At 47.7% G+C, this 23,813-nt stretch overlaps 2 protein-coding genes across 2 annotated transcripts in view; one reads left to right on the top strand and one right to left on the bottom strand.

Moving 5' to 3' along the window:
• Positions 1 to 174: 174 nt before the first annotated feature.
• On the bottom strand, positions 175 to 14,997 carry LOC123724059 (tyrosine-protein phosphatase non-receptor type 3). Its single transcript, XM_045717758.1, has 24 exons — positions 14,447 to 14,997; positions 14,126 to 14,251; positions 11,304 to 11,346; positions 10,463 to 10,544; positions 7,991 to 8,035; positions 7,832 to 7,884; positions 7,572 to 7,689; positions 7,380 to 7,467; positions 7,208 to 7,296; positions 7,062 to 7,125; positions 6,775 to 6,977; positions 6,564 to 6,689; positions 6,279 to 6,440; positions 5,936 to 6,166; positions 5,795 to 5,852; positions 5,539 to 5,695; positions 5,257 to 5,432; positions 5,012 to 5,102; positions 4,747 to 4,808; positions 3,917 to 4,063; positions 3,303 to 3,431; positions 1,259 to 1,404; positions 1,036 to 1,171; positions 175 to 900 (listed from the first exon to the last, which is right to left on the bottom strand). Exons 1-24 carry the CDS (start codon positions 14,513 to 14,515, stop codon positions 802 to 804), a joined length of 2,700 nt encoding a protein of 899 aa, XP_045573714.1. The 5' UTR covers positions 14,516 to 14,997; the 3' UTR covers positions 175 to 801.
• A 5,955-nt stretch (positions 14,998 to 20,952) lies between these two features.
• Positions 20,953 to 23,813, top strand: part of LOC106593595 (serine/threonine-protein kinase Sgk1-like) — a 3,598-nt gene continuing 737 nt past the window's right edge. Inside the window, exons 1-2 of the mRNA XM_014184956.1 lie at positions 20,953 to 20,993; positions 23,503 to 23,722. Coding sequence (XP_014040431.1) covers positions 20,953 to 20,993; positions 23,503 to 23,722 — 261 coding nt within the window. The remainder of the gene's footprint in view (positions 20,994 to 23,502; positions 23,723 to 23,813) is intronic.

The raw sequence follows: 23,813 nt of genomic DNA, 5'->3' as shown, positions 1-23,813 counted from the left end.
CAACTCCTACAATGTTTTGGTATGTACAGGCGACTCTACAGACCACAAATATACATAAAAATGGACCTGGAACTGATATTACATATTATCTTTCATCTGTAAAATTCACTCTGAGAATGTAAGATACGATCAACTGACTTTTACTACATCAACAAACAGACAAAGAGCTCCACGTAGATGTCAGTGTGTTTATTCAGTGTGTCAATAATTTAGGGAAGGTGGGAGCGGGGGGTGGTGTGTGGTGGCTCTGGCAGTGTTAATCTCTACTGTGAATCCACCGAAAGCCTCAACACTCTCCTAACAAGACAGACAGACCAGTCAATCCTATAGCCGCCACTCAGGAGGAACTGAGATAGTCTTCAGTCACTCATACAGTAGCACTTTGGTCCCAGAGAATAAAAAATAAACTAAAAAGACCTTTACAGTACATGGTCCTTCCCTGCTAGCAGTGCTCTATGGCTAACATAAGGATAGGACTAGCTGAGCACATTCGGCACTATGGCTCGTTATGTGCTGTAGCAACAGAAGGCTAGCCGTTGCCGAGCACTTAAGGCTAGTGGAGTGCTATGGCTCTCTAAGGCTACAGCCTAGCGGTCCTCTTCTCCTGTTAGCCTAGCGCTGGGGCTAGCTGTCCCCCCACCTCCTGTTAGCCTAGCATTGTGGCTAGCTGTCCCCCCACCTCTTGTTAGCCTAGCATTGTGGCTAGCTGTCCCCCCATCCTCCTGTTAGCCTAGCATTGTGGCTAGCTGTTAGCCTAGCATTGTGCCTAGCATTGTGGCTAGCTGTCCCCCCATCCTCCTGTTAATGGTCCGTTAGCAGTGCTGAAGGTGGTGCTGCAGAATGCTCTCCTCTCTCTCTGTAGACACGCAGGATGGCCTCACACATAAACCGGAACTGACACTTGAACACAAACATAAAAACAGTCCAGTCACACAACAAACATACCAAAGGAAGTTGTAGACATAGTCATTAGGGTTTCAATGCTGATCTTGGGAGGAGAGTAGCTAATGGTTAGACGTATAGGCGCGTGTGTACCGTGGTTTGGATCATCATGGCCCTCTGGTCTCGGAGCATCCTGATAATGTCCAGAGGGAACACAGGTCGACCGCTCTCCAACAGCGACAACGCCGTCTCCATGGTAATGAGAACACCTGTACGCCCAATCCCTGCGCTGCAATTACATCAACAACATACATGAGGTGTTATAAATCTTGTAACCCTAGTGTGTGTGTGTGTGTGTGTGTGTGTGTGTGTGTACCTGCAGTGCACCATAAGTGGTGTGTCTCCTGTCCTCCTCTCTCTAACAGAGGTGATGAACAGCAAGAAGTCTGAGGGGTCATCAGGTACACCATGGTCTGGCCATGCTACATACTGCAGGTGGGTCACCGAACGCTCCTCTCCCAGCTGGAAACACACACACGTTTAGGAAAAACATAGACGGAAAACAGCTGAGAGAACCAACCAACCCCCTCCCCCCTCCTCTCATCAAAGATATTTTCATAAATTAAATTAACTTGGATATGTGATGATTGTAATGGGAGAGATGGATGAGATATGAGAGAGAAACTGAGAAATGTGTAGGGTATGGTAACTCGTTAGTTTCTGTGATGAGGGAGAGATGGAGGAGAGATGGAGGGATAGAGGAGGAGAGATGGAGGATGGAGGAGAGATGAGGCGAAATGGAGGGAGAGGAGGAGAGATGAGGAGAGATGAGGCGAAATGGAGGAGAGTAGAGGGAGGGAGGAGAGATAGAGGAGGAGAGATGAGGCGAGATGGAGGAGGGATAGGAGGAGAGATGAGGCGAGATGGAGGAGGGATAGAGGAGGAGAGATGGAGGCGAGATGAGGCGAGATGGAGGAGTGATAGAGGAGGAGAGATGAGGCGAGATGGAGGGATAGAGGAGGAGAGATGAGGCGAGATGGAGGGATAGAGGAGGAGGGATGGAGAGCGAAGAGGAGGAGAGATGAGGAGGGAGGGAGGAGAGATAGAGGAGGAGAGATGAGGCGAGATGGAGGAGGGATAGGAGGAGAGATGAGGCGAGATGGAGGAGGGATAGAGGAGGAGAGATGAGGCGAGATGAGGCGAGATGGAGGAGTGATAGAGGAGGAGAGATGAGGCGAGATGGAGGGATAGAGGAGGAGAGATGAGGCGAGATGGAGGGATAGAGGAGGAGGGATGGAGGAGCGATAGAGGAGGAGAGATGAGGAGGGATGGAGGAGCGATAGAGGAGGAGAGATGAGGCGAGATGGAGGAGTAGAGAGATGAGAGATGGAGGAGAGTAGAGGTAGAGATGAGGAGAGGGAGAGATGGAGGAGTGGAGGCAGAGTACGACCCTGCCTCACACAGGAAGCGGCGCAGGTCCTAATCCAGGCACTTGTCATCTCCCGTCTGGATTATTGCAACTCGCTGTTGGCTGGGCTCCCTGCCTGTGCCATTAAACCCCTACAACTCATCCAGAACGCCGCAGCCCGTCTGGTGTTCAACCTTCCCAAGTTCTCTCACGTCACCCCGCTCCTCCGCTCTCTCCACTGGCTTCCAGTCGAAGCTCGCATCCGCTACAAGACCATGGTGCTTGCCTACGGAGCTGTGAGGGGAACGGCACCTCCGTACCTTCAGGCTCTGATCAGGCCCTACACCCAAACAAGGGCACTCCGTTCATCCACCTCTGGCCTGCTCGCCTCCCTACCTCTGAGGAAGCACAGTTCCCGCTCAGCCCAGTCAAAACTGTTCGCTGCTCTGGCACCCCAATGGTGGAACAAGCTCCCTCACGACGCCAGGACAGCGGAGTCAATCACCACCTTCCGGAGACACCTGAAACCCCACCTCTTCAAGGAATACCTGGGATAGGATAAAGTAATCCTTCTAACCCCCCCCTTAAAAGATTTAGATGCACTATTGTAAAGTGGTTGTTCCACTGGATATTATAAGGTGAATGCACCAATTTGTAAGTCGCTCTGGATAAGAGCGTCTGCTAAATGACTTAAATGTAAATGTAAATGTGAGTGTGTTGTCCAGCCTGTGGTCCATGCAGGGATTAACTGACAGCCAGAGGAACAGACAGGTCTGCACAGCAGTGTAGTGTTGTGTGTGTGTGTGTACTCTTTGGCAGGCTATTATTGTAAAGGAGAACTCTGTGGTGTAAAGGTAAATAAACACAATGCCAATGGAAGCAGAAACACATGGAGCTGGATGGGGACAGTTTGGTCAATGTTTCCTGTGGAGAACACACATATGGCACACACACACACACACACATATGGCACAGCTCCGGTTATGTGAGCCAGGTCATGTTTGTGTGTTACCTGTGTGTGTGTTAGGGTGAATTGGCGTGTGACGTAGGCCAGGTTGCATTCCTCAGAGTGGCAGCTGACCCTCAGGTACCCATAATCCCTCACTTCAGGAGGGTGTGGCCAGTACTGGTGGCACTTAGTCTGAAACACACACACACACACACACACAATTGATTTTGACATTCATTAATTATGATTTACTATAGAGGCTGTAATCTTTAAGCTCTGAGAAATGTTATTTTACTGAGCTGTGTTCCATATTTCTGAGTCAGTGCTTCACTCACTGTGTTCTCCCAAACATCTTAGGACATTCTCAGGGCCAGTACGTATATTACATCAGGAGATGAGTGGAAACTGACTGTCAGTCTGAGAGTGTGTGTGTGTGTGTGTGTGTGTGTGTGTGTGTTTGAGAGAGAGAGAAAAACCAGGGCACTTGTGGAATATCAGCAAGACAATCAATTAGTGAGAGCTTCAGGTTACCAAGCAACAGGCAGGCAAAGATGCAGACAGCGACTCACAATGAGCCTGGGACCTTGGTAAACCTGTGTGTGCTGAACCCATTCTCATTCAGTAAATGTATGTTTCACTCTTTGAAAGAGAGAGAGAGAGAGGGTCCGTGTGCATACCCGTCCTCTCTCGGTGAGTGTGGTGAGCATGATGATGGTGTGTGTGTGTTGCTCCCACACACTCTGCCAGAAGTGAGTGCAGGTCTGAGGCAGCGGTCCTTGAGCTGCAATGTAGCGCAGACACACACCAGACCCTGGGGGCACCACCTGAGACACACACACACACACACACACACACACACAGCATGACTATACACAAACACAAGCCAACAAGGACAACAAACACACACACACTACACAAATACAGCATCACTACACACAAACCAACAAGAACACATATTACACAAATACAGCATCACTACACACAAACCAACAAGAACACATATTACACAAATACAGCATCACTACACACAAACCAACAAGAACACATATTACACAAATACAGCATCACTATACACAAACCAACAAGAACACATATTACACAAATACAGCATCACTACACACAAGCCAACAAGGACACAAACAAACACACACACACTACACAAATACAGCATCACTATACACAAACCAACAAGAACACATATTACACAAATACAGCATCACTATACACAAACCAACAAGAACACATATTACACAAATACAGCATCACTATACACAAACCAACAAGAACACATATTACACAAATACAGCATCACTATACACAAGCCAACAAGGACAACAAACACACACACACTACACAAATACAGCATCACTATACACAAACCAACAAGGACACATATTACACAAATACAGCATCACTATACACAAACCAACAAGAACACATATTACACAAATACAGCATCACTATACACAAGCCAACAAGGACAACACCAAACACAGTGTGTACTGACCGTGATGTGGCTTGCATTGATGTAGTCCTCTTGGTCCTGAAGTACCACTCTGGAGACGTCATCTGACAGAACAAAGAGTTAGAGATGGAGTCAGAACCAGGGCCCTCCAGACCCACCCAAACCACCGTACCAGCTCAACAAACAAAGCACCAGTGTCCTGTCCTCCAGCTCCACAGATTCAGGACATTAGGGAAGATGGGTACACTGGTATGTCCAGTCACTCCTACTAGGACACACAACTGTGTGTGAGATGGTGTGTACTCACAGGGCAGCACGTCCTTGTATCTGTTCTTGTCTGTGTTCTCAGGGAGACGAGCGCAGGCTACTGACAGGCCAGGCTTCCTCATGTACAGGTTCTACAACACACACATCACCACCATCACTCACCATGCTCTTCTGTCTGGATTGTCAGCAGCAGGTCTTATTGACAAGTTATTCCCAAAGTGCATCTGTTACATTTAACACAGAAGCAAGTCCCTTTCATAGTGTTATTGTCTAACTAAAACACACCTCGAAGTGGAAGGTGAGAGTGCCTGTCTGGATTCCCCTCTCCAGTTGTTTCATGGACTCTTCAAGTGTCTGGCCTTGTTCTGATTGGCCAGGCAGAAGCAGTGGCTCACCGTGTGATTGGCCAGTCAGAGACAGGGCAGAGGGAAACTGCAGCAGGGGTGCCACACGCCCTGGACCTAAACACACACACACACACACACACACACACATACACACAGTGTGTTACCTGCATCAGTGTCTGGCTAGCAGGCCCATTCTCTTGCTCTCTCTAGTGAGTGTTACCTTTGCGTCGTATAAGCAGAGCCAGCTCTCTGGAGTGGGACTCTCTGCTGGCTCTTATAAACATGACCACCTGGTCATGCGTGTGTTCAGAGATGTCGCGACCGTTGATCAGCACGACCTGGTCACCTTCCAACAACCTGGGCTCAACCCGCCCCGCCTACAATCAATTCAACAAGTCAAATCACATTGGATTCATCTAAAGTACTGTTTACAAATGCATTATCTACACAGATAAACCAGAAGACATGTCACTTACAGGGGGAGTCAGGGTTGACCTGGGATATGGCCAGGGACATCTTCTGGTCCACGCCACCCTGAGAAGAGGAACAGTCAGGGATACAGGAATGGTACTGCATGTAAGAGAGTAGGTGTGTGATTAATTGAAGGGGAGACTCACTTTGACATTGAAACCAAACTTTCCGTCGTGATCAGGAGCGAGACGCACCAATAGCAGGTCGCCATCCCCCAGAGCACGCTGCAACACACACAGATGAGATATTTTATCACAAACACATGATCACACCCTTGTCTGTCTGGGTAACTGACCTTGTCCCGGTAGTGAGAGGTGGCCTTAATGTCTTCCTCTCCTGTGCCGATGTCATCAACCTGCGACCATCCGCCTCCTTGGCTGTGAGTGCCAGAAACACCGAGATAGATACAGCGTTCAGAACCGACTCCAACATGAGAATGTACTTTACACTGATACACACACGGTATGAAATTGTGTGTGTGTGTCTGACCTGTGTGTAGGCGTGCCCTCCTGGCTGCCCCTGCTGCTGCTGAGGGAGACCCTGTAGGTGTAAAAGACATCCTCCCCCTCTGACACGTCTCGCAGGTCATTGTTCAGCTCCACTGAGGAGGGGCGGGGTTTACGGGCGCCATGACGCACACGAGGACTCCGCCTAACAGAGAGAGAGAGAGAGAGAGAGAGACACAAGGTACAATGAAGTTACCCCTAGTCACAGCTACCCCTTACATGGTATCTCCTGCTGTAGCAGTGTGTGAGGCTGTGGTGTGGGTAGTACCAGTTGGGTGTGAGCGGGGGGGATCTGGACGGTAGGCTCTTGGTCTCCAGGTGTTCTGACGAGGTGGATCCCCTCAGAGCTGGGTTCCACTCCATCCCACCCATCACTTTCTTACACACTGGACCACTGCAGAGGAGACGAGGGTGTGTGTGTGCAGATGAGTAAAAGAAAGACGGAAAGATAGTGTGTGTGTGTGTGTGTGCACACTTGCCTGTCTGTTTTAGTGTTGCCCAAGGCCCAGTGTTGTGAGAGCAGCTTGTTGTGTATCTGGGTTGCCAGGTTGGTGCGGTGTGTGCTGCGGGTTGCCAGGTTGGTGTGGAAGAAGCAGTGATGGTCCACACATGATCTCCACAGGTTCTTACAGGCCCTGGGGCACGGCAGGACCAGGCTCACCACACAGTCCTGCGTCTCCCCCTGGAACACACACAGGTTATGAAGACAACACAGAGGTCAGCCAATAGGAGAGCAGGACACAATTTTGAGCCAATCAGGACTCACATGTTTGCGTCTGAGCTGCATAAGGAAGCGTTTCCTCTTGAAGGATATCTTGATGATGTTCACCCTGCAGGAGACAATACACACTCAGGGTGTGTATTTGCATGGGGTGTGTGTGTGTGTGTCTGATCAGAAGTCCAGGTGCTCACCAGGGGAAGAAACTGGAGCAAATCATGTTACAGAAGATAGCCACGCCCCCTGAGGCCAATCCCACCAATAGAGGGGAACTGTTGGAGTCCTGAGAGAAAGAAAGAGATGGAAACATGAGGGAGAAGAGGGAAGACGAGGGCGAGTCAGAGGGAGACATATGGAGGTACTTACCATGGCAGTGTGTAGCTCCACTCCATACAGCTCCAGAGTTCTTGCTGTGTTGAGAAAACACAGCTCTGCCTCACTCTGCTTCAGCCCCCTGAAACAGCACATGAGTAGGATAGGTTGGTATCAGCTCCACCATGTCCTCTAGTAGGCTAGGGGGGTGCTGTACACGTGCCTGGCCTGGGTGTGGGTGTGTACCTGTGCCCTGGGTACAGAGCCTCCACTCTAGACAGGAAGTCATCATCCTGCTCTGGGAGGAAGTGGCTTTTGGACAGGTAACCAGGGAGAAGGTCTGGGGAGTAGTCGCCTAGCTCAGCTACAACACAGAGAGAGAGGAAGGGGAGAGGGGGGGGGTGAGAGAGAGAGCAAGAGAAGGGGTGAGAGAGAGGGGGGGTAAAACAGATTGTTAAACACCCAGACAGACAACACACTAAAAAGACCAAAGAAGAGTAACTTACACTGCACAGCATAGGAGGCCAGTACTACAGCTGCACTCAGAGGACACTTCAACCTGCAGGACACACACACACTTTCTCAATGTAACGTCACATTGTTTACACCACTAGGTGGAGTAAGGGGGAATGCATGTGAAGGTGGGAGCTGGTAATGTGTCTGACCTGCCCTCTCTGATGTCACTTCTGATCTGGAGGAAGTACATATGTCTGAAGACACACAGGACAGTAGAGGAGACTTATTATCTGAATCACACACGTACAGTACAAGCTAATGTCACACACACACCCTCAACATAGTCTACAGGTACACACACACCCTCTACATAGTCTACAGGTACACACACACCCTCTACATAGTCTACAGGTACACACACACCCTCTACATAGTCTACAGGTACACACACACCCTCTACATAGTCTACAGGTACACACACACCCTCTACATAGTCTACAGGTACACACACACCCTCTACATAGTCTACAGGTACACACACACCCTCTACATAGTCTACAGGTACACACACACACACACACTCTACATAGTCTACAGGTACACACACACACACACCCTCTACATAGTCTACAGGTACACACACACTACACATAGTCTACAGGTACACACACACTCTACATAGTCTACAGGTACACACACACTCTACATAGTCTACAGGTACACACACACTCTACATAGTCTACAGGTACACACACACTCTACATAGTCTACAGGTACACACACCCTCTACATAGTCTACAGGTACACACACACTCTACATAGTCTACAGGTACACACACACTCTACATAGTCTACAGGTACACACACACTCTACATAGTCTACAGGTACACACACACTCTACATAGTCTACAGGTACACACACACTCTACATAGTCTACAGGTACACACACACTCTACATAGTCTACAGGTACACACACTCTACATAGTCTACAGGTACACACACACACACTCTACATAGTCTACAGGCACACACACACACACACACACTCTACATAGTCTACAGGCACACACACACACACACACTCTACATAGTCTACAGGCACACACACACACTCTACATAGTCTACAGGTACACACACACACACACACTCTACATAGTCTACAGGTACACACACACACACTCTACATAGTCTACAGGTACACACACACACACCCTCTACATAGTCTACAGGTACACACACACACACCCTCTACATAGTCTACAGGTACACACACACTCTACAGGTACACACACCCTCTACATAGTCTACAGGTACACACACACTCTACATAGTCTACAGGTACACACACACTCTACATAGTCTACAGGTACACACACACACACTCTACATAGTCTACAGGTACACACACACACACTCTACATAGTCTACAGGTACACACACTCTACATAGTCTACAGGTACACACACTCTACATAGTCTACAGGCACACACACTCTACATAGTCTACAGGCACACACACTCTACATAGTCTACAGGTACACACACACACACCCTCTACATAGTCTACAGGTACACACACACTCTACAGGTACACACACACACACACTCTACATAGTCTACAGGTACACACACACACTCTACATAGTCTACAGGTACACACACACTCTACATAGTCTACAGGTACACACACACTCTACATAGTCTACAGGTACACACACACTCTACATAGTCTACAGGTACACACACACTCTACATAGTCTACAGGTACACACACACTCTACATAGTCTACAGGTACACACACACTCTACATAGTCTACAGGTACACACACACTCTACATAGTCTACAGGTACACACACACTCTACATAGTCTACAGGTACACACACACTCTACATAGTCTACAGGTACACACACACTCTACATAGTCTACAGGTACACACACTCTACATAGTCTACAGGTACACACACACTCTACATAGTCTACAGGTACACACACACTCTACATAGTCTACAGGTACACACACACTCTACATAGTCTACAGGTACACACACACTCTACATAGTCTACAGGTACACACACACTCTACATAGTCTACAGGTACACACACACTCTACATAGTCTACAGGTACACACACACTCTACATAGTCTACAGGTACACACACACTCTACATAGTCTACAGGTACACACACTCTACATAGTCTACAGGTACACACACACTCTACATAGTCTACAGGTACACACACACTCTACATAGTCTACAGGTACACACACACTCTACATAGTCTACAGGTACACACACACTCTACATAGTGTACAGGTACACACACTCTACATAGTCTACAGGTACACACACACATCCTCTACATAGTCTACAGGTACACACACACATCCTCTACATAGTCTACAGGTACACACACTCTACATAGTCTACAGGTACACACACTCTACATAGTCTACAGGTACACACACTCTACATAGTCTACAGGTACACACACTCTACATAGTCTACAGGTACACACACAGGGGCTCTGAAACCAGGTCTCCCATAGGAGAACCCAACCTCTTGACCATTAGACCAAGAGGAAATTCCCTATTGGGCCAAAGGTTCCAGTGAGTTTGAAGTGGCAGGCAGGGCTACCTCATCCAGAGACCATGATCTCTCCTCATGTCCATACCTGGTCTGGTCATGCTGTAGAGAGTTGGGGTCTGAGATGAAGAATCGGACTCGGAGGGTCAGGTAGAATGGAGAGACAACTCCTGTAGGACAGAGACTCTGTTAGACACAGCCCAATGACCTCACCTCTGACCTTAACCCGACCGTCACCCCTGACCGTAATAAACCGTCACCCCTGACCGTAATAAACCGTCACCCCTGACCGTAATAAACCGTCACCCCTGACCTTAATAAACCGTCACCCCTGACCTTAATATGACCCCCACAATCTCCTCACCCCTTCCACAGAATTCAATCTTATATTTATCAAAATGCTCACTGGGCTAAACAGTAGGGCGTCACTGGGCTCAGGCTAAACAGTAGGGCGTCACTGGGCTCAGGCTAAACAGTAGGGCGTCACTGGGCTCAGGCTAAACAGTAGGGCGTCACTGGGCTCAGGCTAAACAGTAGGGTGTCACTGGGCTCAGGCTAAACAGTAGGGCGTCACTGGGCTCAGGCTAAACAGTAGGGCGTCACTGGGCTCAGGCTAAACAGTAGGGCGTCACTGGGCTCAGGCTAAACAGTAGGGCGTCACTGGGCTCAGGCTAAACAGTAGGGCGTCACTGGGCTCAGGCTAAACAGTAGGGCGTCACTGGGCTCAGGCTAAACAGTAGGGCGTCACTGGGCTCAGGCTAAACAGTAGGGCGTCACTGGGCTCAGGCTAAACAGTAGGGTGTCACTGGGCTCAGGCTAAACAGTAGGGCGTCACTGGGCTCAGGCTAAACAGTAGGGTGTCACTGGGCTCAGGCTAAACAGTAGGGCGTCACTGGGCTCAGGCCAAGGTCTCATTTAGTGTTTCTTACCTTTCAGCTGCTTCTTCAGTGGTTTGTTGGCCTCCAGCCACCTCTGCAAGACAAACTATGTTAATCAAAGACATGATGCTACATTCACCATCTGTTGTGTGCGTTTTAGAGTATGCACTAAGTGTGTTAGTGTAGCTATTCACAGGAAAGTGTGTGTGAGCTGTGTTAGTGTAGCTACTCACAGGAGAGTGTGTGTGAGCTGTGTTAGTGTAGCTACTCACAGGAGAGTGTGTGGGAGCTGTGTTAGTGTAGCTACTCACAGGAGAGTGTGTGTGAGCTGTGTTAGTGTAGCTACTCACAGGAGAGTGTGTTGGAGCTGTGTTAGTGTAGCTACTCACAGGAGAGTGTGTTGGAGCTGTGTTAGTGTAGCTACTCACAGGAGAGTGTGTGTTGGAGCTGTGTTAGTGTAGCTACTCACAGGAGAGTGTGTGTGAGCTGTGTTAGTGTAGCTACTCACAGGAGAGTGTGTGTGAGCTGTGTTAGTGTCGCTACTCACAGGAGAGTGTGTTGGAGCTGTGTTAGTGTGGCTACTCACAGGAGAGTGTGTGTGAGCTGTGTTAGTGTAGCTACTCACAGGAGAGTGTGTTGGAGCTGTGTTAGTGTAGCTACTCACAGGAGAGTGCGTTGGAGCTGTGTTAGTGTAGCTACTCACAGGAGAGTGCGTTGGAGCTGTGTTAGTGTCGCTACTCACAGGAGAGTGTGTTGGAGCTGTGTTAGTGTCGCTACTCACAGGAGAGTGTGTTGGAGCTGTGTTAGTGTAGCTACTCACAGGAGAGTGTTGGAGCTGTGTTAGTGTAGCTACTCACAGGAGAGTGTGTTGGAGCTGTGTTAGTGTAGCTACTCACAGGAGAGTGTGTTGGAGCTGTGTTAGTGTAGCTACTCACAGGAGAGTGTGTTGGAGCTGTGTTAGTGTAGCTACTCACAGGAGAGTGTTGGAGCTGTGTTAGTGTAGCTACTCACAGGAGAGTGTGTTGGAGCTGTGTTAGTGTCGCTACTCACAGGAGAGTGTGTTGGAGCTGTGTTAGTGTAGCTACTCACAGGAGAGTGTGTGTGAGCTGTGTTAGTGTAGCTACTCACAGGAGAGTGTGTTGGAGCTGTGTTAGTGTAGCTACTCACAGGAGAGTGTGTTTGAGCTGTGTTAGTGTAGCTACTCACAGGAGAGTGTGTTGGAGCTGTGTTAGTGTAGCTACTCACAGGAGAGTGTGTGTGAGCTGTGTTAGTGTAGCTACTCACAGCAGAGTGTGTTTGAGCTGTGTTAGTGTAGCTACTCACAGGAGAGTGTGTTGGAGCTGTGTTAGTGTAGCTACTCACAGGAGAGTGTGTTGGAGCTGTGTTAGTGTAGCTACTCACAGGAGAGTGTGTGTGAGCTGTGTTAGTGTAGCTACTCACAGGAGAGTGTGTTGGAGCTGTGTTAGTGTAGCTACTCACAGGAGAGTGTGTGTGAGCTGTGTTAGTGTAGCTACTCACAGGAGAGAGTGTTGGAGCTGTGTTAGTGTAGCTACTCACAGGAGAGTGTGTTGGAGCTGTGTTAGTGTCGCTACTCACAGGAGAGTGTGTTGGAGCTGTGTTAGTGTAGCTACTCACAGGAGAGTGTTGGAGCTGTGTTAGTGTCGCTACTCACAGGAGAGTGTGTTGGAGCTGTGTTAGTGTAGCTACTCACAGGAGAGTGTTGGAGCTGTGTTAGTGTAGCTACTCACAGGAGAGTGTGTTGGAGCTGTGTTAGTGTAGCTACTCACAGGAGAGTGTGTTGGAGCTGTGTTAGTGTCGCTACTCACAGGAGAGTGTGTTGGAGCTGTGTTAGTGTCGCTACTCACAGGAGAGTGTGTTGGAGCTGTGTTAGTGTAGCTACTCACAGGAGAGTGTTGGAGCTGTGTTAGTGTAGCTACTCACAGGAGAGTGTGTTGGAGCTGTGTTAGTGTAGCTACTCACAGGAGAGTGTGTTGGAGCTGTGTTAGTGTAGCTACTCACAGGAGAGTGTGTTGGAGCTGTGTTAGTGTAGCTACTCACAGGAGAGTGTGTTGGAGCTGTGTTAGTGTAGCTACTCACAGGAGAGTGTGTGTGAGCTGTGTTAGTGTAGCTACTCACAGGAGAGTGTGTGGGAGCTGTGTTAGTGTAGCTACTCACAGGAGAGTGTTGGAGCTGTGTTAGTGTAGCTACTCACAGGAGAGTGTGTTGGAGCTGTGTTAGTGTAGCTACTCACAGGAGAGTGTGTGTGAGCTGTGTTAGTGTAGCTACTCACAGGAGAGTGTGTGTGAGCTGTGTTAGTGTAGCTACTCACAGGAGAGTGTGTTGGAGCTGTGTTAGTGTAGCTACTCACAGGAGAGTGTGTTGGAGCTGTGTTAGTGTAGCTACTCACAGGAGAGTGTGTTGGAGCTGTGTTAGTGTAGCTACTCACAGGAGAGTGTGTTGGAGCTGTGTTAGTGTAGCTACTCACAGGAGAGTGTGTTGGAGCTGTGTTAGTGTAGCTACTCACAGGAGAGTGTGTGGGAGCTGTGTTAGTGTAGCTACTCACAGGAGAGAGTGTTGGAGCTGTGTTAGTGTAGCTACTCACAGGAGAGTGTGTTGGAGCTGTGTTAGTGTAGCTACTCACAGGAGAGTGTTGGAGCTGTGTTAGTGTAGCTACTCACAGGAGAGTGTGTTGGAGCTGTGTTAGTGTAGCTACTCACAGGAGAGTGTGTTGGAGCTGTGTTAGTGTAGCTACTCACAGGAGAGTGTGTTGGAGCTGTGTTAGTGTAGCTACTCACAGGAGAGTGTGTTGGAGCTGTGTTAGTGTAGCTACTCACAGGAGAGTGTGTTTGAGCTGTGTTAGTGTAGCTACTCACAGGAGAGTGTGTTTGAGTGACGATGGTGGTGTTGGAGTCTCGTAGCTGCAGACTGAAGAAGTGTCTCTCCAGCAGACCCAGCTGGTTACACACCTGCTCCAGCAAAACCTCACCTGCATCCTGCTTCTGAGAGACGCAAAACACACCTTATACCGGGAGTCAGTCAGTCAGTGTGTGATATTGCAGTACAGTGTGTTTTGGTAAAGCTTTTCTAGTGAGTGTGTTCTCCATGTTAAGGTTGTGTGTTGAGATCAATGGGAAGCTGAGATGTGAGTCTCCCAGTCTATCATTCCCACTCTACTCAGGACTGTGTGTACTCACGTTGACTGTAAAGGTCTGGATAGTGTTGTCCAGTAGTTGAACCAAACACAGTAGATCAGGTTTGGGCATGTCTGTTACCGCGGGTTACTCAGCCTCTTACACACACACACATCTATCAGAGTCCAAAATGTGCACGCACAGCAGTATTCTAGAATATGGGACCATTGGCTTTCATACTTCTCAATGCGGCTCGAGATATTTCTCCAACTGTCAACACATTCAAATCAATAGAGGGACGCGTATGCTGAGCCGCGTTGGTTAGGAATGTTGGGAATGTTCCGTTATGGCTGTGTGTTGCCCCCGCTGACAGTGGTCTCAGAGCCGCGTTGGTTGGGAATGTTCCGTTATGGCTGTGTGTTCCCCCCGCTGACAGTGGTCTCAGAGCCGCGTTGGTTGGGAATGTTCCGTTATGGCTGTGTGTTCCCCCCGCTGACAGTGGTCCCAGAGCCGCGTTGGTTGGGAATGTTCCGTTATGGCTGTGTGTTCCCCCGCTGACAGTGGTCTCAGAGCCGCGTTGGTTGGGAATGTTCCGTTATGGCTGTGTGTTCCCCCGCTGACAGTGGTCTCAGAGCCGCGTTGGTTGGGAATGTTCCGTTATGGCTGTGTGTTCCCCCGCTGACAGTGGTCTCAGAGCCGCGTTGGTTAGGAATGTTCCGTTATGGCTGTGTGTTCCCCCGCTGACAGTGGTCTCAGAGCCGCGTTGGTTGGGAATGTTCCGTTATGGCTGTGTGTTCCCCCCGCGGACAGTGGTCCCAGAGCCGCGTTGGTTGGGAATGTTGGGGAGGTACCGTTATGGCTGTGTGTTCCCCCCGCTGACAGTGGTCCCAGAGCCGCGTTGGTTAGGAATGTTCCGTTATGGCTGTGTGTTCCCCCGCTGACAGTGGTCTCAGAGCGCGTTGGTTAGGAATGTTCCGTTATGGCTGTGTGTTCCCCCGCTGACAGTGGTCTCAGAGCCGCGTTGGTTGGGAATGTTCCGTTATGGCTGTGTGTTCCCCCGCTGACAGTGGTCTCAGAGCCGCGTTGGTTGGGAATGTTCCGTTATGGCTGTGTGTTCCCCCGCTGACAGTGGTCTCAGAGCCGCGTTGGTTAGGAATGTTCCGTTATGGCTGTGTGTTCCCCCGCTGACAGTGGTCCCAGAGCCGCGTTGGTTGGGAATGTTCCGTTATGGCTGTGTGTTCCCCCGCTGACAGTGGTCCCAGAGCGCGTTGGTTGGGAATGTTCCGTTATGGCTGTGTGTTCCCCCGCTGACAGTGGTCCCAGAGCCGCGTTGGTTGGGAATGTTCCGTTATGGCTGTGTGTTCCCCCCGCTGACAGTGGTCTCAGAGCCGCGTTGGTTAGGAATGTTCCGTTATGGCTGTGTGTTCCCCCCGCTGACAGTGGTCTCAGAGCCGCGTTGGTTGGGAATGTTCCGTTATGGCTGTGTGTTCCCCCCGCTGACAGTGGTCTCAGAGCTGCGTAGCTATGTCACAATGGGACGCGGGACTGTCACGTCTCTCTGTGTCTTTGCACTCTGAATTACGCGTCACTCACTCACTACACACACACACACACACACACACACATCCCTCAGTCCATCTCTCCACAACCTGGGGAGAGATAAAACACATCTTAATGAAACACCTCCAGACTCTGGAAACTGGGATGATATCTGCTCATGTAGTTTAGCCCCTCCCTAAGGATGACATCGTCTGCAGTGAACAGCCCCTTTTCTACTTCACACACTGAGTAATGCAGTGTGTCTGTGAAGCAGTATCATGCTACACTGAGTTATGCAGCGTGTCTGTGAAGCAGTATCATGCTACACTGAGTAATGCAGCGTGTCTGTGAAGCAGTATCATGCTACACTGAGTAATGCAGCGTGTCTGTGAAGCAGTATCATGCTACACTGAGTAATGCAGCGTGTCTGTGAAGCAGTATCATGCTACACTGAGTAATGCAGTGTGTCTGTGAAGCAGTATCATGCTACACTGAGTAATGCAGCGTGTCTGTGAAGCAGTATCATGCTACACTGAGTAATGCAGCGTGTCTGTGAAGCAGTATCATGCTACACTGAGTAATGCAGCGTGTCTGTGAAGCAGTATCATGCTACACTGAGTAATGCAGCGTGTCTGTGAAGCAGTATCATCCTACAATGAGTAATGCAGCGTGTCTGTGAAGCAGTATCATCCTACAATGAGTAATGCAGCGTGTCTGTGAAGCAGTATCATGCTACACTGAGTTATGCAGCGTGTCTGTGAAGCAGTATCATGCTACAATGAGTAATGCAGCGTGTCTGTGAAGCAGTATCATGCTACACTGAGTTATGCAGCGTGTCTGTGAAGCAGTATCATGCTACACTGAGTAATGCAGCGTGTCTGTGAAGCAGTATCATGCTACAATGAGTAATGCAGCGTGTCTGTGAAGCAGTATCATCCTACAATGAGTAATGCAGCGTGTCTGTGAAGCAGTATCATGCTACACTGAGTTATGCAGCGTGTCTGTGAAGCAGTATCATGCTACACTGAGTTATGCAGCGTGTCTGTGAAGCAGTATCATGCTACAATGAGTAATGCAGCGTGTCTGTGAAGCAGTATCATGCTACACTGAGTTATGCAGCGTGTCTGTGAAGCAGTATCATGCTACAATGAGTAATGCAGTGTGTCTGTGAAGCAGTATCATGCTACACTGAGTAATGCAGCGTGTCTGTGAAGCAGTATCATGCTACAATGAGTTATGCAGCGTGTCTGTGAAGCAGTATCATCCTACAATGAGTAATGCAGTGTGCATGTTGGTAATACATTATTATCTGTCCAGAGTCTGAACATGTCCTTTTCCCTGTTCTCTCCTCCGCCCTGTGCAGACTGCTGAATGATAAGAATGTTAAATATTGTCAGAGACAAGCTAGTCCATCCACAGGCCTAGGAACTGATCTCAGATCTACATGCACACACACGAGCTGCAGTGTTGTTTACACACCAGTTCTACTGGGCATCAACCCACTAACCCATGCTTTTAATAACAGCCCTGTGTGTGTGCTTGTTCATGTAGGCTAAGGGGAGTGGGCCAGGTCTTTTTGTAGGCCTCTCTCTCTCTCACACGTTAATGTTTGGACTCACTCTGAATACTTTGAATACATTACAGTGAGTAGAGCACTCTCTCACGCCTGATTTTCCATAATGATAATGACATTCACACCAGTTACAATTGAGCTGCCTAAACTATTTCAGGACAGAGTTGTTTGCCAAGTCTAGACTGTTGAGTGGGCAGTATTGGTATACAACATTGCCTATTTAAAGTGTGTCAGCTAGGCCTGAGATTTGCTCCTGGTTGCATTGGCGAACTTGTTTTCAGATGAACAACGTCATCTCGGTTATCGATTAAACTAGTGTATCGCAATGATTAACACGGAGAATAAGATAACGTCCAATATACTACATGGTAGGTTATTTGAAACATACAGCCTCGACGTGGACTTTAAACTAAGTAGTCTCTATGAACGACCAACATAAACGTAGCCTAATGTTATAGGTTCTTCTGCTACTACGCTCAACATGCCATTCAGCAACTTTAACGTTACTTCACTTCGGATATCAAGTTGATCCTGGAGGATTGTTATGAGAACACAGACAATCTAGCTTGAGAAGATCAGTTAAAATACCTCGGTAGTCCTGGATTTGGGAACTTTGTCATGTCCGTTGATACTATCGCTGTTAAAAACCTTGGAACTGGGCGCGTCGCGCGGGCAGGTGGAGGTAAACATCGGTAAATGTCCGGAAAGAGATATTCCCGCTGCCCCGCCTCTTCACAATGCGCGCTCCCGCCTTGGTGGATGCGTGTTCTGGTCCTCAACCACCCCCGCTGTAGGCTACAGCAGATCATATTCTTTCATCAGAGGAAGAAGATATCATGTCATCTGTTCACGCAGCCCCGCAGAACTGTAGAATGACACTCTGATTCACCAGAACAAGGGGTGGAATATACTTTGAAAAAAAAGCTCAACTTCCAGAGATGTGAAAGTGAAACTCGGTTCTTGGCTGGTCCGCAAAAGAGTGGAGTCCCTCAGGTTTTGTTCATTGGGACTACTTTGGGAACGCATCATTCTTTCCTTCCTTCCTTGAAGTAGCCTAGGTTACTTATTCATAGGAGAAAAGGAATGGTGCCTCAGCATAGCTTCCACATGTCCTGTCGTGAGGAGGCTCATCCATGGTCAAGTCAGGGGCTCGCTTCCTCTCCTAAAGCAGCGTCATCTCCTTGTCCCCTCTCCTTTATCTCAGTAGTCTAATGACTCCATCTCATTGTCTCATCTCCTCGTTCATCTGTACTCATCCATAAAGTCAGATATTTCCAGTTTTTCCATTCCAGGGTAGATGAAGAAAATGAAACCTGTCTAATTACATCCCCAATTAAAATGTGACTTTCTATCCGATCGAGACAATCATATTACTATCAATGTACCGGTCTCTGTCCTAACAGAATATGTTGTAATCCTATGTCAAACAGCCTGAGATGCAGCCTGTAATTTAATCCCATAGAACCTCTCTGGGGTCCTGCTGCCATCTACAGGTATGACGGGGTACTGCTGAAGCGGGTGTTTGTTATTTTCTTTCAATTCGTGTCGAATTAATTTGTAGACAACCAGGTGAGGGGAGATCCTAACTAATCAATGGCGTTAATTGATCAATCAAGTACAAGGGAGGAGCAACAATCCGCAGACACTCGGCCCAGCTAGGACAGGGATGGGCAAACGTTTTAGTTCGAGGGCCGCACAGATTGTTGGGGGGACCGATTTGTTTGTCAAAATCTATTTGCAGGCCAGAAAAGGAAGTTATTTGAACATCTATACTGTAGGTCCATTATAATTTATATAAATATATACTGTAGGTCCATTATAATTTATATAAATATATACTGTAGGTCCATTATAATTTATATAAATATATACTGTAGGTCCATTATAATTTATATAAATTTATTGTGTAGGTCCATTATAATTTATATAAATATATAGTGTAGGTCCATTATAATTTATATAAATATATACTGTAGGTCCATTATAATTTATATAAATATATTGTGTAGTTACATTATAATGTATATAAATATATAGTGTAATTCCATTATAATTTCAACATACTTTCTATCTTGTTTTAGACATTCAAGAGTGGCCTGGAGTGTTTTTTAAAATCCAAAATAATCCCCAAAAATGTGTTGCCCACCCTGTACTTTGCCCAAGAGTAGGAAAGGGCTGGCTTCTTATCCCATACCATTCTTCAGAGAATGTGCCCTTGCTCACTCCCCCCATGGACACTTGCTCACTCCCCCCCATGGACACTTGCTCACACTGCCCCATGGACACTTGCTCACACCCACTCATGGACACTTGCTCACTCCCCCTCATGGACACTTGCTCACTCCCCCCCATGGACACTTGCTCACTCCCCCCCATGGACACTTGCTCACACCCCCCCATGGACACTTGCTCACTCCCCCCATGGACACTTGCTCACACCCCCCATGGACACTTGCTCACTCCCCCCCATGGACACTTGCTCACACCCCCCCATGGACACTTGCTCACTCCCCCCCATGGACACTTGCTCACTCCCCCCATGGACACTTGCTCACACCCACTCATGGACACTTGCTCACTCCCCCCCATGGACACTTGCTCACTCCCCCCCATGGACACTTGCTCACTCCCCCTATGGACACTTGCTCACACCCCCCATGGACACTTGCTCACTCGCCCCCATGGACACTTGCTCACACCCCCCCATGGACACTTGCTCACTCCCCCCATGGACACTTGCTCACACCCCCCATGGACACTTGCTCACTCCCCCCATGGACACTTGCTCACTCCCCCCGTGGACACTTGCTCACACCCACTCATGGACACTTGCTCACTCCCCCCATGGACACTTGCTCACTCCCCCCCATGGACACTTGCTCACTCCCCCTCATGGACACTCGCTAACTCCCCCCATGGACACTTGCTCACTCCCCCCCATGGACACTTGCTCACAACCCCCCTTGGACACTTGCTCACAACCCCCTCATGGACACTTGCTCACATCCCCTCATGGACACTTGCTCACGCCCCGTCATGGACACTTGCTCACGCCCCTCATGGACACTTGCTCACACCCCTTCATGGACACTTGCTCACTCCCCCTCATGGACACCTGCTCACTCCCCCTCATGGACACTTGCTCCCGCCCCCTCATGGACACTTGATTACTCCCCCTCAGAGAAACTTGCTCACTCCCCCTCATGGACACCTGCTCACTCCCCCTCATGGACACTTGCTGACACCCCCTCATGGACACCTGCTCACTCCCCTTCTTGGACAGCATTGCATAGATGTAAGCATAAAGGGATTTTCTGAAATTCAGCGATTGAGAGCTACAGTGTATGCAGCAGGCTTGTGTTCCAGCCCAGTACTAACAACCCCGATTCTCTTCCACTAACCAATGGTTAGGTGTGTCCTTCTCTGTGAGATGTTGGAGGGTTACGGACGTGTTACAATGTGTAGTGTCACCAGTTGCTGTGCCAGTAGGTTACCAAGGTCAGAGGTTATATAGAGTAAGATGTGGGATGGTGAGTTATAACCAGCAAAGACCGGTTCCTCTGACTCTTAATGGGGTGACCCCCCCAACCATCTCTCTGTCAGGGGGGTGATAGGATGGGGTAACTTCCTCTGCCTCTCTCTCTTACTGCTGCGGTAACCAAGACACAACAGCACTGACTGTCCCCTGAACTCCACTGCCCCAAATATAGAGTCTAGTGACAGAGAGAGAGAGAAAGAAAGAGAGAGAGGGGGGGAGAGGGAGAGAAACAAAGAAGGTAGAGAGACAGAGGGAAAGAGAGAGCGAAATAGAAAGACAGAGAGAAAGAGAGTGGTAGAGAGATAGAGGGGGAGAGAGAATTAGAGAGAGAAAGAAAGAGAATGGTCGAGAGAGAAAGAGAGAGAGAGAGATAAATGTCTTTGAAATGTCTTTAGTCATTTGGAACTTTTGTGAGTGTAATGTTTACTGTTCATTTTTATTGTTTATTTCACTTTTGTTTATTATCTCCTTCACTTGCTTTGGCAATGTTAACACATTTTCTTTTGTTTTGGTCTCCCCCCACCCCTCTCTCTCTGTCCCTCTCTTTCTGATGGTCTTCCTCTGTGTGATGGGCAGAGTGTGTTGTTGGTGTTGTCATCGTGGGAGCAGTGCGTGTTCCCATTTGTCTGTCTCGTTAGGACAACATGTATGTACTTTCTCATTAGGACAGTGTGAACCTATTGACTAGAGTCTAGACGGTGTCTGATTCAGAAAGCTCTCTGGCTACATATGAAGAGTTTATTTACAAAATTCTATCTCCATACATTTTTCACGTTTTTCATGTGTGTGTAAAATATTACTGTTCTCAGTTTTTTTTATTCATAGATTGTAGGTGTGTATTAAAATATGTTTTTTTTGCAAAACGCTATACAGTATATCCATTGTTTAGCTGGAATGGAATGTTTGTATCCTGTATATTTGACTGTGATATGTGGTTGTCTCCCCTAGTTATCTTAAGATGAATGAACTACCTGTAGTCGCTCTGTACAAGAGCATATGCTAAATTACTAAAATGTCAAATGTAAATGTTTTACATACAGATCTCATATTACTGTATGGATTCAAAGCATATATATATAAACAGTTGAAGTCGGAAGTTTACATAAACTTAGGTTGGAGTCATTAAAACTCGTTTTTCAACCACTCCACAAATGACTTGTTAACAAACTATAGGTTTGGCAAGTCGGTTAGGACATCTAATTTGTGCATGACACAAGTCATTTTTCCAACAATTGTTTACAGACAAGTGAAGTGCACCAGTCCCTCCTGCAGCAAAGCACCCCCACAACATGATACTGCCACCACCGTGCTTCACTGTTGGGATGGTGTTCTTCGGCTTGCAAGCCCCCCCTCTTTTTCCTCCAAACATAACAATGGTCATTATGGCCAAACAGTTCTATTTTTGTTTCATCAGACCAGAGGACATTTCTCCAAAAAGTACAATCTTTGTCCTGATGTGCAGTTGCAAACCGTAGTCTGGCGTTTTTTTATGGCGTTTTTGGAGCAGTGGCTTCTTCCTTGCTGAGCGGTAGGCCTTAAAATACATCCACAGGTAGGCCTTGAAATACATCCACAGGTACACCTCCAATTGAGTCAAATGATGTCAATTAGCCTATCAGAAGCTTCTAAAGCCATGACATAATTTCCTGGAATTTTCCAAGCTGTTTAAAGGCACAGTCAACTTAGTGTATGTAAACTTCTGACCCACTGGAATTGTGATACAGTCAATTATTAGTGAAATAATCTGTCTGTAAACAATTGTTGGAAAAATTACTTGTGTCATGCACAAAGTAGATGTCCTAACCGACTTGCCAAACCTATAGTTTGTTAACAAGAAATTTGTGTTAGTGGTTGAAAAATTAGTTTTAATGACTCCAACCTAAGTGTATGTAAACTTCCGACTTCAACTGTATATATATATTTCATATTGATGTCACAAATGTATCATTTGTACAGTTCTTTATAAAACATTTAGAATTTGTTACATTTGACTGTGTAAAACCTATTTCTCTGAGAGTTAGGCGGATATATAGCATTTAGCAAAAAAATGATTCATTGTCTCTCTGAAATGAAACTATCAAGTGATAGATTTCAAACAAATACTTTCAAACAAATACATAATTAGATAGTGAAAAAACACCAATATCTTTCATAAGTTCTTTAAACAATAAAAGCTCATTTGCCAACATTTATTAAAATTGATATATAAAACAATTGGTCAGTATTGATCTCCCCTCTGTGTGTTCTGTCAGCAGAGTTCATTTATCAGGATATAGGACCCTTTAGAGGAACCAGAGTATCTACCACACACACTCACACACACACACACACACACACACACACACACACACACACACACACACACACACACACACACACACACACACACACACACACACACACACACACACACAAAATGAGAGAGAGCGCATTTTCCTCAGTGATTTAACCCTCGGTACCCCCCCTTAGAGACCTGAAGCCAGAGAATATCCTATTGGATAGTGGAGGTCATGTGGTTCTGACGGATTTCGGGCTGTGTAAAGAGGGTGTGTCTGTGGGTGGGACTATGCAAACGTTCTGTGGAACCCCTGAGTATCTGGCGCCAGAGGTGTTGTTAGGCCACACCTACAGTGGAGCCGTGGACTGGTGGGAGCTGGGGAATGTACTTTATGAGATGCTTCATGGACTGGTGAGTGTGTTTCTCTTTCTCTTCTCTTTCAGCTACTTTTCAACTAGCATATTCCATCCACTGCACACTTATCTGGCTGCCTCTCTCCTCT

Source organism: Salmo salar, chromosome ssa05, assembly GCF_905237065.1.
Source record: "Salmo salar chromosome ssa05, Ssal_v3.1, whole genome shotgun sequence".
In the NCBI taxonomy this organism is placed as follows: Eukaryota; Metazoa; Chordata; class Actinopteri; order Salmoniformes; family Salmonidae; genus Salmo; species Salmo salar.
Note: the sequence above shows the minus strand (reverse complement) of the source record. Positions and strands in the feature narration are given on the sequence as shown.

Bases quoted from the DNA above. Each gene is read 5' to 3' on its own strand.
- LOC123724059 (XM_045717758.1), bottom strand. From the start codon at position 14,515: ATGCCCAAACCTGATCTACTGTGTTTGGTTCAACTACTGGACAACACT. The intron at 6,441-6,563 runs GTACTACCCACA...TCTCTCTGTTAG, and splicing joins CCCCCGCTCACACCCAACTG to GCGGAGTCCTCGTGTGCGTC. The intron at 5,433-5,538 runs GTAACACTCACT...GTGTGTGTTTAG, and splicing joins TCTGCTTATACGACGCAAAG to GTCCAGGGCGTGTGGCACCC.